The sequence below is a fragment of the Crocodylus porosus genome, unplaced genomic scaffold (assembly GCF_001723895.1).
Source record: "Crocodylus porosus isolate Cpor-Errol unplaced genomic scaffold, CroPor_comp1, whole genome shotgun sequence".
Classification (NCBI taxonomy): Eukaryota; Metazoa; Chordata; order Crocodylia; family Crocodylidae; genus Crocodylus; species Crocodylus porosus.
The window spans coordinates 35,643,704-35,656,597 of NW_017728931.1; the positions used below are offsets into that span (position 1 = coordinate 35,643,704).

The 12,894-nt window shown below is 42.6% G+C and overlaps 1 protein-coding gene across 1 annotated transcript in view; it reads right to left on the reverse strand.

Moving 5' to 3' along the window:
- The window catches only part of LOC109315922 (serine/threonine-protein kinase WNK1-like), a 156,257-nt gene that overhangs the window by 96,769 nt on the left and 46,594 nt on the right, over positions 1-12,894 (reverse strand). Inside the window, exon 5 of the mRNA XM_019543883.1 lies at positions 5,769-5,941. Coding sequence (XP_019399428.1) covers positions 5,769-5,941 — 173 coding nt within the window. The remainder of the gene's footprint in view (positions 1-5,768; positions 5,942-12,894) is intronic.

Genomic DNA, 12,894 nt, shown 5'->3' on the forward strand with positions numbered 1-12,894 from the left:
AAAAAGAATGAGGACCCTCTCCTTCAGTTAAGTTTTGAGACCCAATACTATAGAGTTTGCCCCTACCCCCCTCCTCAACCCCCCGCACACACACACCCTGAAAAGCACCACAAGATCCTTCAAGTTATAAACTACCACAAAAATCTATAATTGATCTTTTCATGGCACAGAGCAGCAAAACACATGCACACACAGAAACCTAACTAAAAAACCCACAACTTCTTTTGCTAGTTAAGGCAAATTATTTTTCAGTAAAACTGAATATGTACTATGGGATTTTCCTCATTCATTGCTCAGCTCAATGTGAGTCTCAGCAGAAATGGAGTTTACTCTCCCCAAAGTAGCAAAATCACCTCAAACTAACAGCGAAAGTGCAGAATTACTATTTTTTAAAACAATTTTTGGAATATGCCTTGAAATGGTGAAGACTGATTACTGTAGCTTTCTTTGAAGAGGAGAGAACAAGTGCTGCAACAGCTCCAGCTTTACAGCTCAGGAAGGTATTTGCTTTAAGTCATGTTAAGAAAGCGTCCTCTACTGGCAGTAGTACCTTAAAGCCAAAAACTCTACTTCAGCTTTCTACATTTTTGCATTTTTCCATCTCAGTAAACAGATTCTTCACGTTCTATTGTGCACAACCATAAGACTGTAAAACTGATGAATACTTGCAATGTTTGCCATTAAACTTCCATTCCATTTCAGAGATTTATAGAACTTTGTTTGCAAAACAAAACAAAACAACAAAAAAACCCCCAACAAGTCTGACTAAACTATGCCTTTTAAATGCTGCCAAAAATTACTCTGATACATATTAAGATTCAGGTGGGCAGGTTGCTTAGCAGAATGAGTGCTTAACAGAAGTAGCAAAATATAATTTACAACAGGGGTTTTCAACCTTTTTTTTAACAAGTGTACCCCTTCTGTCTTAGTTTCAGCTCACATACCCCTTTATATTAAAATTATCTGGGGGGGGGCTTAGCATGCACAACGTGCACACGACCCACCCCTCCGCAAGTAAACAGATTCCCACTAGTGTTTGCTACAGAGGTTCTTAGATTACATGGGGAAGGGGAAATGGCTGTGAGGGGGTGGGCAGATCGAGACCCCTGCAGTGAGGGAGTGGGGCATGGGCAGCGGCCGGAGTGAGCAGGGCTTCGGCTGGACCAGGTCATGGGACAAAATCAGAGCCTAGGCAGCTTGTCCAAGGGTGCAGGGGGACTCCTGCTGCTCTGCATACCATGACGGAGGCCCAGGGGTACACATGTCTTCATGTGGGGTGGAGGCAGCTGCTGCTGTGCACTGGGCTTTGTGTGCCACTGCAACTGGCCTGGCAGTGGTGCGACACCATATGCCTGCCACCACCAGGCTGTGCTGCACCCCCTGCCCACCCAGTGGCGGGATGCACATGGCATTGCACCGCTCCTGGGGCAGCTGCAGCAGTGCACAAAGCTTGGCACAGTGGCAGCTGCCTCCACCAAGTGCACATATCAGGGGGGCACATGTCCTCTGGGCCTCTGCCACGGTGTGTCCAGCGGCAGGAGCCCTCCTGTACTCCCTATGACCTTTTTAAGTACTCCTAGGGGTATGTGTACCCCCAGTCGACAATCACTGATCTACAAGATTCCAATATAAAAGTTGCTGTTGTCTACCTGATAGTTGCTTAGTATGAAAAAGTTGTGAGGACCTGAATACTCTCCTCTAATAAAAGGAGACTTTCCCATACTCAGAGGAAATGCACTGAAAAGGATAAAGGTCCATAGTGGGTTTCATATGTGGAAGGCATTGAAAACACTACACCCATAGGTGGCAGCACAAAACTGTAAGATCTTTAAGCCTCCCTCAGGAGACAAAAGGTTTACCAAATACAGCTAAGGATAAGCAAGATTAGATGGAGGACTGTCAAGTAGCCAATTATAAATAAAAAAAAGTTTCCTTAAATAAAAGCTGCTGAAGCTATCAATTTGCATCATCACCACTAAGTAATTAATTCAATAAAAAGTCTCAAGACTTTAAGGCTGTATTTGAATTAAATAAGGATTGACTAAGTCTTTCCATTAGGCAATGAATAAATTATTCTCAAATACAATATAAAAAAAAAAGTCACTGTGCTTGCTTTCCTTAGACCTGAAGAAAAACACTTTGAATTTTAAAGCTCGTCTGACTAACCCAATTACACAGTTGTCCAATAAAAGATTTCGCCCAAAAAATTCTGCTTCTAGAAAATACAATAGTGAGACCAAGATTTTATCTGAGGGTTTTCAAGCAGTTTCAAACAGTTCTTCAAAAGCCAGAGACTTCCAGGTTAAACTATTACACATTAAAAGCCAGTAATTGGTAGTACATGCATTTTTCATATTTCTGGGTATGCTAATATACACTGCTTATTATTTCCAGGAAAGCAGACAGTATACTTAGAGAGACCTGGAAGAAGTGCACAAAATACTGAAGGACATTAAAACGACAGTCAGATATGCCTCAGGAACAAAAGAATAGTCAATGACATTTCAAGGCAACAAGTAGATGAAAGGGAAATGCTGTATCCATGATAGCCAAACTGCAGTCTCAAACAAAAAACCCAGTCAGAAGCCTTTGGAACTTCTAATTAAGTTGTATATAATTCTTAGTGATAGAAGTTAAAATATACCTTCATATTTCAAAAAGCACAAAATGACCTGTAGTAAAGAGTTACAGGGAAAATACCTTCCCGCACACAGGTTTTCCAAATGGGGTTTGCTACAGAGTTTCTTAGATTATGCCCCTCTGAAGATTCTGGTACTGGACACTGTCATATGGAGTAAAGACTGGAGGTAAATCTGATGTGCAATTCCCATAGTTTTGAGCCAAATGGAATGACCTAGGTAACATTCATATAAAAGCATGCACACAGTTCCTTCAGCATATTTAATTTCTCTACGTCTCTATGTTTTCCCTTCCTTTTGAAAGTGGCAAGCACTTATCTACAGGAGCATGGAAATCTTGTTCATACCACTACATTTTAGCTAAAATTCAGGCATCTAAATTACTTAAGACTCAAATTATCTAGTCCTAGGACTTGATTTAAATCCTAAAAGCAACAAACCAATGCCTTGTGTGCTATATTCTCTCTGATTAAGTTAAACACTGCTCATCTTTGACACACAAAACTCTCGTCTAACTATTTTATCTGTCCGGCTTCTGGACTTATTTCCAGCTCCCACCAGCTACATATTTATTTGGTAAAATGCAATGCCCAGACTTAAATTAATTTCTTCTTTAATCAGCCTCTTGCCCAGAAATACTAACTGAAGTATTTCTAGTCATAACTAGATCTTTATTGACCACATTTCAACTCCTGGCTGCATCAGGAGGCTGCAAAGTACTGGATTCCAGGGCAATTCAATTCATTCCATGTGTTACTCACCACTAGAGGGCTCTCGTGGTTGATTTCCTTGGGCCAACTTCAGCTTGCGTTTGATTCTATTTCACTTTGCTAAATGACAGTCTGGAATTCTAGACGCTTGCTTACTTCAAGTAATGCTGTCATGTCCTCCATTTTTAGCTCTTCATACTACTTCAGTTGAAGTGAGAAGCTCTTCCTGCAAGTACTCTTCCCTGTATGTATTTTTTATACATAAAATACAAATAAATACATACAAGGAACAGAGCTTGCTTGAAGAGCTTCTCACTTCAACTGAAGCAGTACAAAGAGCTAAAAATGGAGGACACGAAGGCATTACTGAAAGTAAAGCAAGCATCTAGAATTATATATATAAAAATGGTGGCACCACAAAGTCCCCAGTCAAGGATCAGGACCAGAATATATGAGGCACTGTACAAAACACCTTCCTATCTAAGGCCCTAGATATTAGGGCTGTGTGAAGCTTCAGTTGTTGATTTGATTTGGCAGAGATTCGGCAGCCAAATCTCCGAATCCAAATTAAGTCAGGAGACCCTTTAATCTCTCCAAATTGAATGAGAACCCTCCAAATTGATTCAGAAAGATCTGACAGCAGACACAGCTTTAAAAATGTTTTTTCTACATACGTCAAAGTACCAGGCACCTCGCGAATGCCAAGATGGTGGAGCAGATGGAGCACCCCACAGGAGCATGGTGGGGTCCCCAGTGAGCTCAGCAGCAGGCCTGGAAGTAGATCAAAAGTACTTTTGGTCCACTTCCAGGTCTGCCAGGGAGCACGCTGGCCCCCTTCCGGCTCAGCAACTGGTGCCTCCCAAATCTACGGTGCACCTGGGGTTCCCCCACAGCTGATCGCCAAGCCAGGAGGAGGTGCAGGGGGGCCCCCCCAGTACGCCTGGCAGTGGACCCAGAAGTGGACCATAAGTACTTCTGGTCCACTTCCAGGTTCGTCGCCAAGCACATGGGGGGCATCCCTGTGCTCCATCCACCCCACCATCACAGCATTCACAAGCAACACCTGGTACCTTAAAGTATGAAAAAAAAAAACATTTAAAAAGTCATGGCTATGGACAAATCACTGATTCTCCAAATCAGCATCAAATCTTCAGAATTGGATTCAGCATAATCGGAAAAAATCTGGGACAGTGATCTGAATCAATGAATCAAAATCACTGTCCCCAATTCAGGCCAAATCCGAACCGAATATGGCCCATTTCGCACACACCTACTAGACATGTTATTTTTGGAGTGCTACAAAAGTTTATGGTAGAGAGATCATTATAGGGTGTGCACACATGCATAGCCCACTACCTGAATTAAAGGTACATTCTTAGCCAAGGAATAAATAGGGGGGCTCCTCCCCAGCTCCCTTCTCCTATGGGGGAACTTGTCAGCTAGCAAGACAGGCTTATTTACAAGCTTATCCGATCAGCTGTTGCCATTGTAGCAACAGCTGATGGGGCTGCCCACAAGCTACCAATGGGAGCAAGGGTCAGTTGGGTAGTCTCCACCAGTGGAGATAGTTAAAGCACCAGCAGCACTGCAGTTTAAAAATGTTGCTGCAGCTTTCATGTGGGATACTGAGGGTTGGAGACCTGTCCACACATTAAATCCATCACAAGATTTTTCCATAACAACTTCATTGTTCAAAATAGCAACTTATTGCAAATCTGTCAATTTGAAAGGCAGAGGGAGGAGAGAAATCAGCCTTTTATTTATTTATTTATTTTTAGTGGGACAAGCAGCATTAATATGTGAACAGCTGCTGTTTAGCGAGACAAAGCAACAAAACTAACATCTAGGATTTAAGTGCAAGACTGAAGCAAGAAAAGATTTAAAACAGAACAAGCATGGTGCTCTTACCCTTGAAATTTAAAAGGTTTTTCTGCATTTGCTTCATAGGAAGTGATTGATGATGATTTGTCAAACTCACTTCCTTAAAGGCTGTCCCACTGCTCTTTTTTGGTGCCAAAGGCATACTGCCTGCTCACTTTTACACTAAAAGCTTTATTGCCCCTTGACTTCCAGCAACAGGATTCTTTGGCAAGGCTACAGTAACAAGTTACTGTGAGGGAAGAAAAGTGACTTTACAGCACATCAGCTACATAGTGAACTGATAACGGCCTGTGTGCACTTTACCCACAAGTAGGCACAAGGTAACTCGCTCCTCAGTGAAAATGAGGCACAAACTACCTCCCACTTATGAGGCAATTGTGCCCATGTACAGGCACAATAAAGTTTCCTCCCTGTTTATCTTGTGGTAAGATTAGTCTTAACCCATATCCTCAATATGGCAAGCAGTTTCCATTTCATTTCGATACTCTGATGTTATGCTTAGCATCATCACACACCTCACTAGTCTGAGCTCACTTACGTTTTCAGGGTTCCAGATGTCATGAGTTCTGTCACAAGAACAATACATTTCTTTCCCTTCACTGTAGACTCCCAGGAATCATAGAACCGAACAATATTAGGGTGCTGGAGCCCTTTCAGCATCCCAGCTTCCTCTTTAAACCTCTGCCGCTCCGATTTGGACAGCTTCCGGTCCTAGCGAAGAAAAGGAAAAAAAGTTACACACATTAAAAACTACAAGAAAGTTACTAACTAACAGAAGAGGAAGCCCACATGCGAAAAATATCAAATAAAAAGTTATCAATCAGGTTATCAGAATAGAGGCAAGATGCATGTGTCCATCCATATGGATTTGCTTAATAATTTGGGAGTACCCAACCATCTTTCAAAGGCTAACTGGGCTTGGTGCTTGCCCCCGTCACTGCATGCACTATTTAAGTACAGATACATTCTATACAGTGAGGCTTTTACTGCATATTGATAGTCTACAGTCTGATTGTTCTATAAAGTGTCACTCTTCTTATTCACTCAAAGCTATTACTCTCCCAATAAAATAGGATTTACAGCTGCTGTTGCATGAGAAATAGGAATCTTAACTGCTTTAAGGCAATTGGGAATCTTCACAAAAAACAAAAACAAAAAAACCCCCACACTATAAATGTCTTAGAATTCCGTTTAGTCTTGCTTATGAAAGCTTATGCCTCTTTATAGCACCTTGGAGGCCAGTTGCTTCACTCTGCTTTTCCTTCTGGCTACAGAAACAAACTCCTGACTGAAACTTGTACAAGGATAAGGGAATTGGGATTAGTTTCTCCTCTGCAAAAGAACACTTAATGTGTTTATTACGCAAAAATAAGACTGCTAAAAGCAGAAAAAGAGAAGAAGAATCAGCAGACAAGAAGGATTTGATCTCTATCACATACGGGCAGTGGCAAAAGCAGAAGCTATTTACCAGACACAGCTTATTCTGTATGCTTAAGTGTTCATAGCACTCCAGCATCTATCTACTGAAGATTAGTTGTGCCAAATCTAGATTAATGGATGTCCATGTGGCTAATTTAATGTTGAAAGCAGTATGCACGTTCAAAAAAAAAAAACAAAACAAAAAAAAAAACACTATACATACACCCTAACTTGGAGCTGTCTACATGATACAGCACTCTGGATCCCTAGAAAGGGTTAAACATATTAGTTTCAGGTTTTGCCAGAAGCTACTAGCAAGTTTTTCAGACTAATGTATTAGATTGGAACTGTAGATTCCCAGCTAGCCTTGAAAACTGGTCAGTCCTTTTAAAACATTCTCTTACTTCCAATCAACTGTTTGGGTATACTGCACAAATATGAATTAAAATAATTTTTCAGGAATTGATATGATAGTAGTTGGGAGACACCAGATAGGAGTACTGGATTAGGAATTAGGAGAGAACTTTCACTCTTGACTCCACCACTAATTTACAATATGGCCCTGAGCAACTCACTTGGCTATGTCTTCATCTTCCTACCCCTACCTCTGGCTTATTTTAAAGAGTATATGCTATTCGGGGCAGGATATACTCATAAAAGTGACTATTCACTGTTCATAGATGCCCTGGTCATGGGAAGAGGAGGGCAAACCAAAGCAAGCAACAACCTCCCCTCACCTCCTAAGACTGACTCGCCCCTCCTCCTCACAGACCTGATCTCTGCCCAAAAGGCATCCATGCAACAGCCCTTGTGCATAGCTGTCTTGCAAAGTCAATAGACTAAAAGAATTTCCCAGCAGGGTTAAATGTAGCAATAAGTGTTCATTCCAGTTCTTAAAATGCTACTGCAAGTTCCCTCCTTTTTACATTTAGGAGAGCCTATCATATTTTCCAGTCAATCTGCAAGCAACAGATTGCCTCCCCATCCTATCCTATGAAAGCAGAAGGGTCCCAAGCCATTTAAAGCTTTACAGATCAAAACACCAATCGACAGCCAAACCAGGTCGGAACACCAGGATCTCATGCTCCTAGTAGACAATGCCCGCTGCATTCTGCCCTAGTTTAAATTTCCAAGTTGCCTGAAGCACAGTCCAACATTAAGCACACTTCAGTCAGCCCCACCCAGAGGTAGACAAAGCAAGGTCTGTATTTGAAAAGTAGTAGCATCTCTCTGGCTAGGAGATTTGTTAAAAATGTGTTCCTGGACACTACTGCTATATCATCTGACAGCAGCTGGGGATCTAATATAATCCAGATTGAACACTTGTTACTAGTGTCAGCAGCACATCCTTGGGGGTAGAAGGGGAAGAGAGAAATAGCTTCAGTATATTAATGAGTTGCTTCTGTCATCCTACAACAACTACCTCACTCATCAGCATCATGCATAGTTCTGATCAATACCAAACAGGTTAAGAGAAAAGAAATTTTTCAGAAACCAAGCGTTTTTATAGTGTGAACAGACCATTAGTTATTAAAACAATTTCTCACAAGCTCTCTCACACCATGTGAAAGCTAAGTTTAGCTAACTTAATTGCAGGTTTTATTTTTAACTAGAATAGGTAGTATTCATAAATCCTGTATCTTTATACTGTCAAAAAATCCCCACCATCTTCCAGGGCAATAATTCCTCCTTTTTCGTTTCTAGAAAGTGTTTTTTCAATATTACTCAGCCATACTAATCTCTCTACATGAGGGGTATAAAACCCACCCCACTGCAAGGCAGATGAGGTGCACAAAGCTGGTATGCGCATTAGATCAGGCCCAAAGAGCAGCCCTGCATGCCAGATCCAACATGCACTCTGCACCAGCCCTGTGCACTGCATGCAGTATGTACACTTGTTTTGGCTCCAGGCACCATATGCAGCATACTATCTGCAATGCATATTGTATCTGGTACACAGAGCTGGTCTGTGGGCCCAAGACCTCAGATCCAACACGTAGGGCCAGTCTAGCACAGCTGCTGCATGCAGCATGTGGGGCTGATCTGAGCCCCAGAAGCAGCATCATGGGCTGAGTGACAGGGCTCTGTAGGCACTCCTGCTCTAAACCATCCTCTATTCATTTAGATCTTTAATTGGTTTCAAGAAGTCCATATATCAGCCTCAGGTTTTGGAAGATTTTGAACTATTCCCAGATGAAACACTAATTTAAAAACCACAAAGACTGTTCCTGGTAAAAACTGAAGTTCAATCCACTTTTAAAGTAACTAGTACTAAGTACTGGAGTTGTGCATGCAGTTCAAAACTGACTACTTAGCAAACATCTCTCCATAACCTAGTTTAAGGAAAGCATTCAAGATCTATTCAGATACTGCACGTGGTTTTTAATCCTGGTCTCATCACCTACCAAGAAATGAAGTGCTAAAATTTAAGCCATAAAAAGGTAGCTTGTCATTTTACTATCATTTATCTTTTGCTAACTTGTATAAATCTGCTAATGTTCAATATCGCCAAGAATGACTGCATGGCTCTTCCAATTTCGCTCTAGAAGTATAAAAGCAGCAAACATGTTTTAGGCACTTGCATCAGCTTTTGAGTTGAATGTTAATTTGATCTTGCAGTCTGAACTTTCTTAGGAGGCTTAAAAGGACTTCCCTATGTTCTTTGCAACTCCAACCAGGGCTCTACTGTGGAGTTTTGCAAGCACAGTTGTCAACTAAGGATATCATCTTCTCAGACCCAGGGGTGGTCAACCTGTAGCACCCAGCAGGAGAGAAGAGGACCAGCAAATTGGTCAGAAAGCAGATCAGAGCTGGGGAGGGGAAAGGGAATTAGAAAAAAAAATCACTTGAGGAGGGTGTGGGGCCAATTTGTAGCAAGCCTGACAAAAAAAGTTGGCCCCCACTGCAGTAACCAATGCAGCTATGCTGACACCCCTTCTTTCCCCCTACCCCCGTAGCTCTAGTTACATAGACAGAAGGGGGCTTTGTTAGTTCAAGTTGTCATTTGGGGAGGTAGCCCAACTACAGTAGCAGGAAAAACGAAAACAAAAAAACCCACACACACAAAACACACAAGTAAGTCCCAGCCATAAATCAGCACACAGCCTTTGTGAGGAGCTCTGCAACACAAAAGAATTATGAAGAGTAGTCTTAAGGCTAAGAAGGTTGACAACCACTGGTCTTAACCAATGTGTGCCTTGCCTACATACATAGCCAAGTAGTTAAATCCATTTTAGGAAGCCAAAAAATCTAGAAGCATCCAATAGCCTGTATATTTTTAGTTTTCCATAAAACAGAAAGCATTGTTCTTCCTGAATTGATAACTGCTCCCAAGGACTCAAGTGTCCTATCCCAGTCACAGGGCTGTGCTTTTAGAACAAACTGAAACAGATGCATCAAACCCACTCTGTTCATTTCATTCATTCCTTTCCACCTACATTAAATTGTTTTGACAAGCCAGAACAACAAAAAGCAAGGCTACCCAGCACGTGACCTGGACTTCTGCAGTGCCAGGGGCCTGGAACAGAAACAGGCAGCAATTGAAACAATTGTTCAGCTCAGTACCATTCAATTTTCTTCTTGGCAGATTCTGTGTATCTATATATTTACCATTGTAATTTCTTCAGCTAGAGGCAGCTGTTTGCATCAGAACTGCTGTACCTTGGGAAAACATTTGAAAGATCTACCTTGGGTGCCTTTAACCCAGGCACAACCTCACTATTCTCTCTTCTTTTTCTTACTTTGCTTGCCTATGTAAGTTGTATGCAACCACCATTACTCTACACCTTTCCAAATAGCGACAGGACTTTATGTAAAGACACCACTATGGATAAGCTACTGCACCAAGATCCGTAAATATGCCTACTGACACAACAGCGCATGTGCTCTCATCCAGGAAGCACTTAGTCAAGTGTGTTCCACTTCCCTATTTTTAGGAAGTCAATACATAGACTCCTGAATTAAAGTTTTCAATCCCTATTAAGCTGCTCTTATGTACAATGATACACTAAGGAAAGACTGTCACTGAATTTTTCAGCTTTTGGCACAAAGTGCTGCTAACCTTTTATGTTCTACCTCAGAGGTTTTCAACCTTTTTTAACAAGCGTACTCCTGGTAGCCGGACGCAGAGCCGGGGGGTGGGGGGCGCACGTGGCCAGATGCAGAGCAGCAGCAGCATGGGGTGGTGGATGGTGGCAGCAGCAGCAGCTGCCATCACATGCAAGCTCCTCACCCCCACCCCCACCCCCTGTGCATCTGGCCAGCCAGGTAGCACCTGCACAGCCCACAAACAGGAGCAGCTGCCTTGTCCTGCCCTGGCCCTGCTCCTGGGAGGCAGCAGTGCAGGGTGGTGGATGGCAGCACTCAGTCTCTGCCTGCCCATGCATACCAGCTAGGGCCTTCCTGAGCACCCCCGGCTGACAAACCAAACTACCAACACAGACAGACCAAACTCCTGCAAGTTTCTGTCTGCTTGGAATGCCAACCAAACAAGTTCTGAATGAAGCCAAAGCCTACACAGCTCTTACCTAGGATTTCCACACTACCCGCACACCCCAGATCCAACGTTAATGCAACAGCCGCTTGTGCAATATTTACTTTCCACAAAGCCACCTGTTGGAGATCTATAGCAGGGGTAGGCAACCGTGCTAGTGTGGCACGTGAAGGCATTTTGCTTGGCATACGCACCTTGGGGTGGATTGTGGGGAAAGGGGCAGGAGCTGCACTGCCACAACAAGGATCAGCCTCTTGTGGCTCCTCCACTATCCACCTCTGGCACGCCAACATCTTACAAGTAGAGGTTGCAGGTGTTTTTTGATACTGCCCAAAAACACTGCAAACCCCTGCTCTACAGCAACATGCTGTCCTTGAATGCAGGTCTCTGGCAAGAGAAATTTAACAGGAGATACTAAACTGGGCCAGTTTATTCAGGTCTGCACAGATACTATACCTGCTATAAAACTGCTTGTTTGATATCCTGCATGGTTAACCTATCCTAACTTGTAGACAATGAACCATCTACTTGCACCACACCATACTTCTTACCAAAGAGCTGATGACTTCCAGTATGCTAACCTGCCCCCTGCCCCCCCCCACCCCAGGAGAGATGAATTACAACAGTTTCCAGCTGAGAATTAATGTTTAAGAACTTGGGGGGCCCCCCGCAGGGGAGAATCTGATAGTTCAGCATTTTCCCAGGGATAATCCCTTTAGAAGAGCTGTTCTCTTTTCTGCATTCAAAGGTCATTCCACTATACTGAAAACTGTAATAGTGAGAAACTAGTATGGCAAGGTTCTCTTCTGAAAGCCTTACTCCTGTGTACACCGATCTACTATCCAAGCAGCAAAAAGCAACATTCTCCCACCCCCAAAAAAGGACCAGACACAGAAAACAGCCATAACTTCTACTAGACACTGATAAAAATAAGAAATGAGAAGTGACACTTCACTAAAGAGGAAGAACACTCTTGGTACTATCCACCTGCAGATACAGGGTGCAGCAAGTGAAAGCAAGCCTTACAAAATGAACACATGCAGCCTTTATACAGGACAGACAGGCAGGTCTTAAATCTTTAAAGGCGGGGACTACTTTTGTACAGCACCTAGCGCCATGCGATTTTGGTTAATGACAAGGGCAGCTAGGTGTTTTAGTAATAAATAATCCAGACCTTATTAAAAAGGAAGCTTGCCGTCCGTGCCAACATTCTCCCACAGAAGGCTCTGTAGCAAAGCTTCCCAAGGACATTTAAAAGATTGAGGGGAGGGTATTGCTGCTTCTTGCCCATTATGCAGGGGGAAAAAAAAAAGAAAAAAGTGCTACATTGCAGAGACAACTGTTCTTCTGTGTAGATTTCTCCAGTTGATAAGAAAAAAAAAAACACTTTCCAAGCTTTTCAGACAAGGTTAATGAGGGGTCACTAGGGGAGACACTTGCAAGGCAGAGCTCAAATTCAAATAGAGTTTGTCAATGGCACAGAGGCTTTGCAGGCTGCAGTGTTCTCATCCTGAAAAAATTCAGCACTACAGGGAAGAAAATGCAGCAGTGTCCACAGAACTAGATTATCAAGCATACGAACAAAGAATCCACTGAGCTTGTCGTCAAGAACCATTCATCTCTCTGCAGCTAAGAACCAAGAAATGGAGGCCCAAAGACAGAGGACAATTGCATCTACTCTTTAATGTCAACTCCACAGTTTGATATGGGAAAGACTCACAGGAAAAAAAAAAAAAAAAAAAAAAAAAAAGGA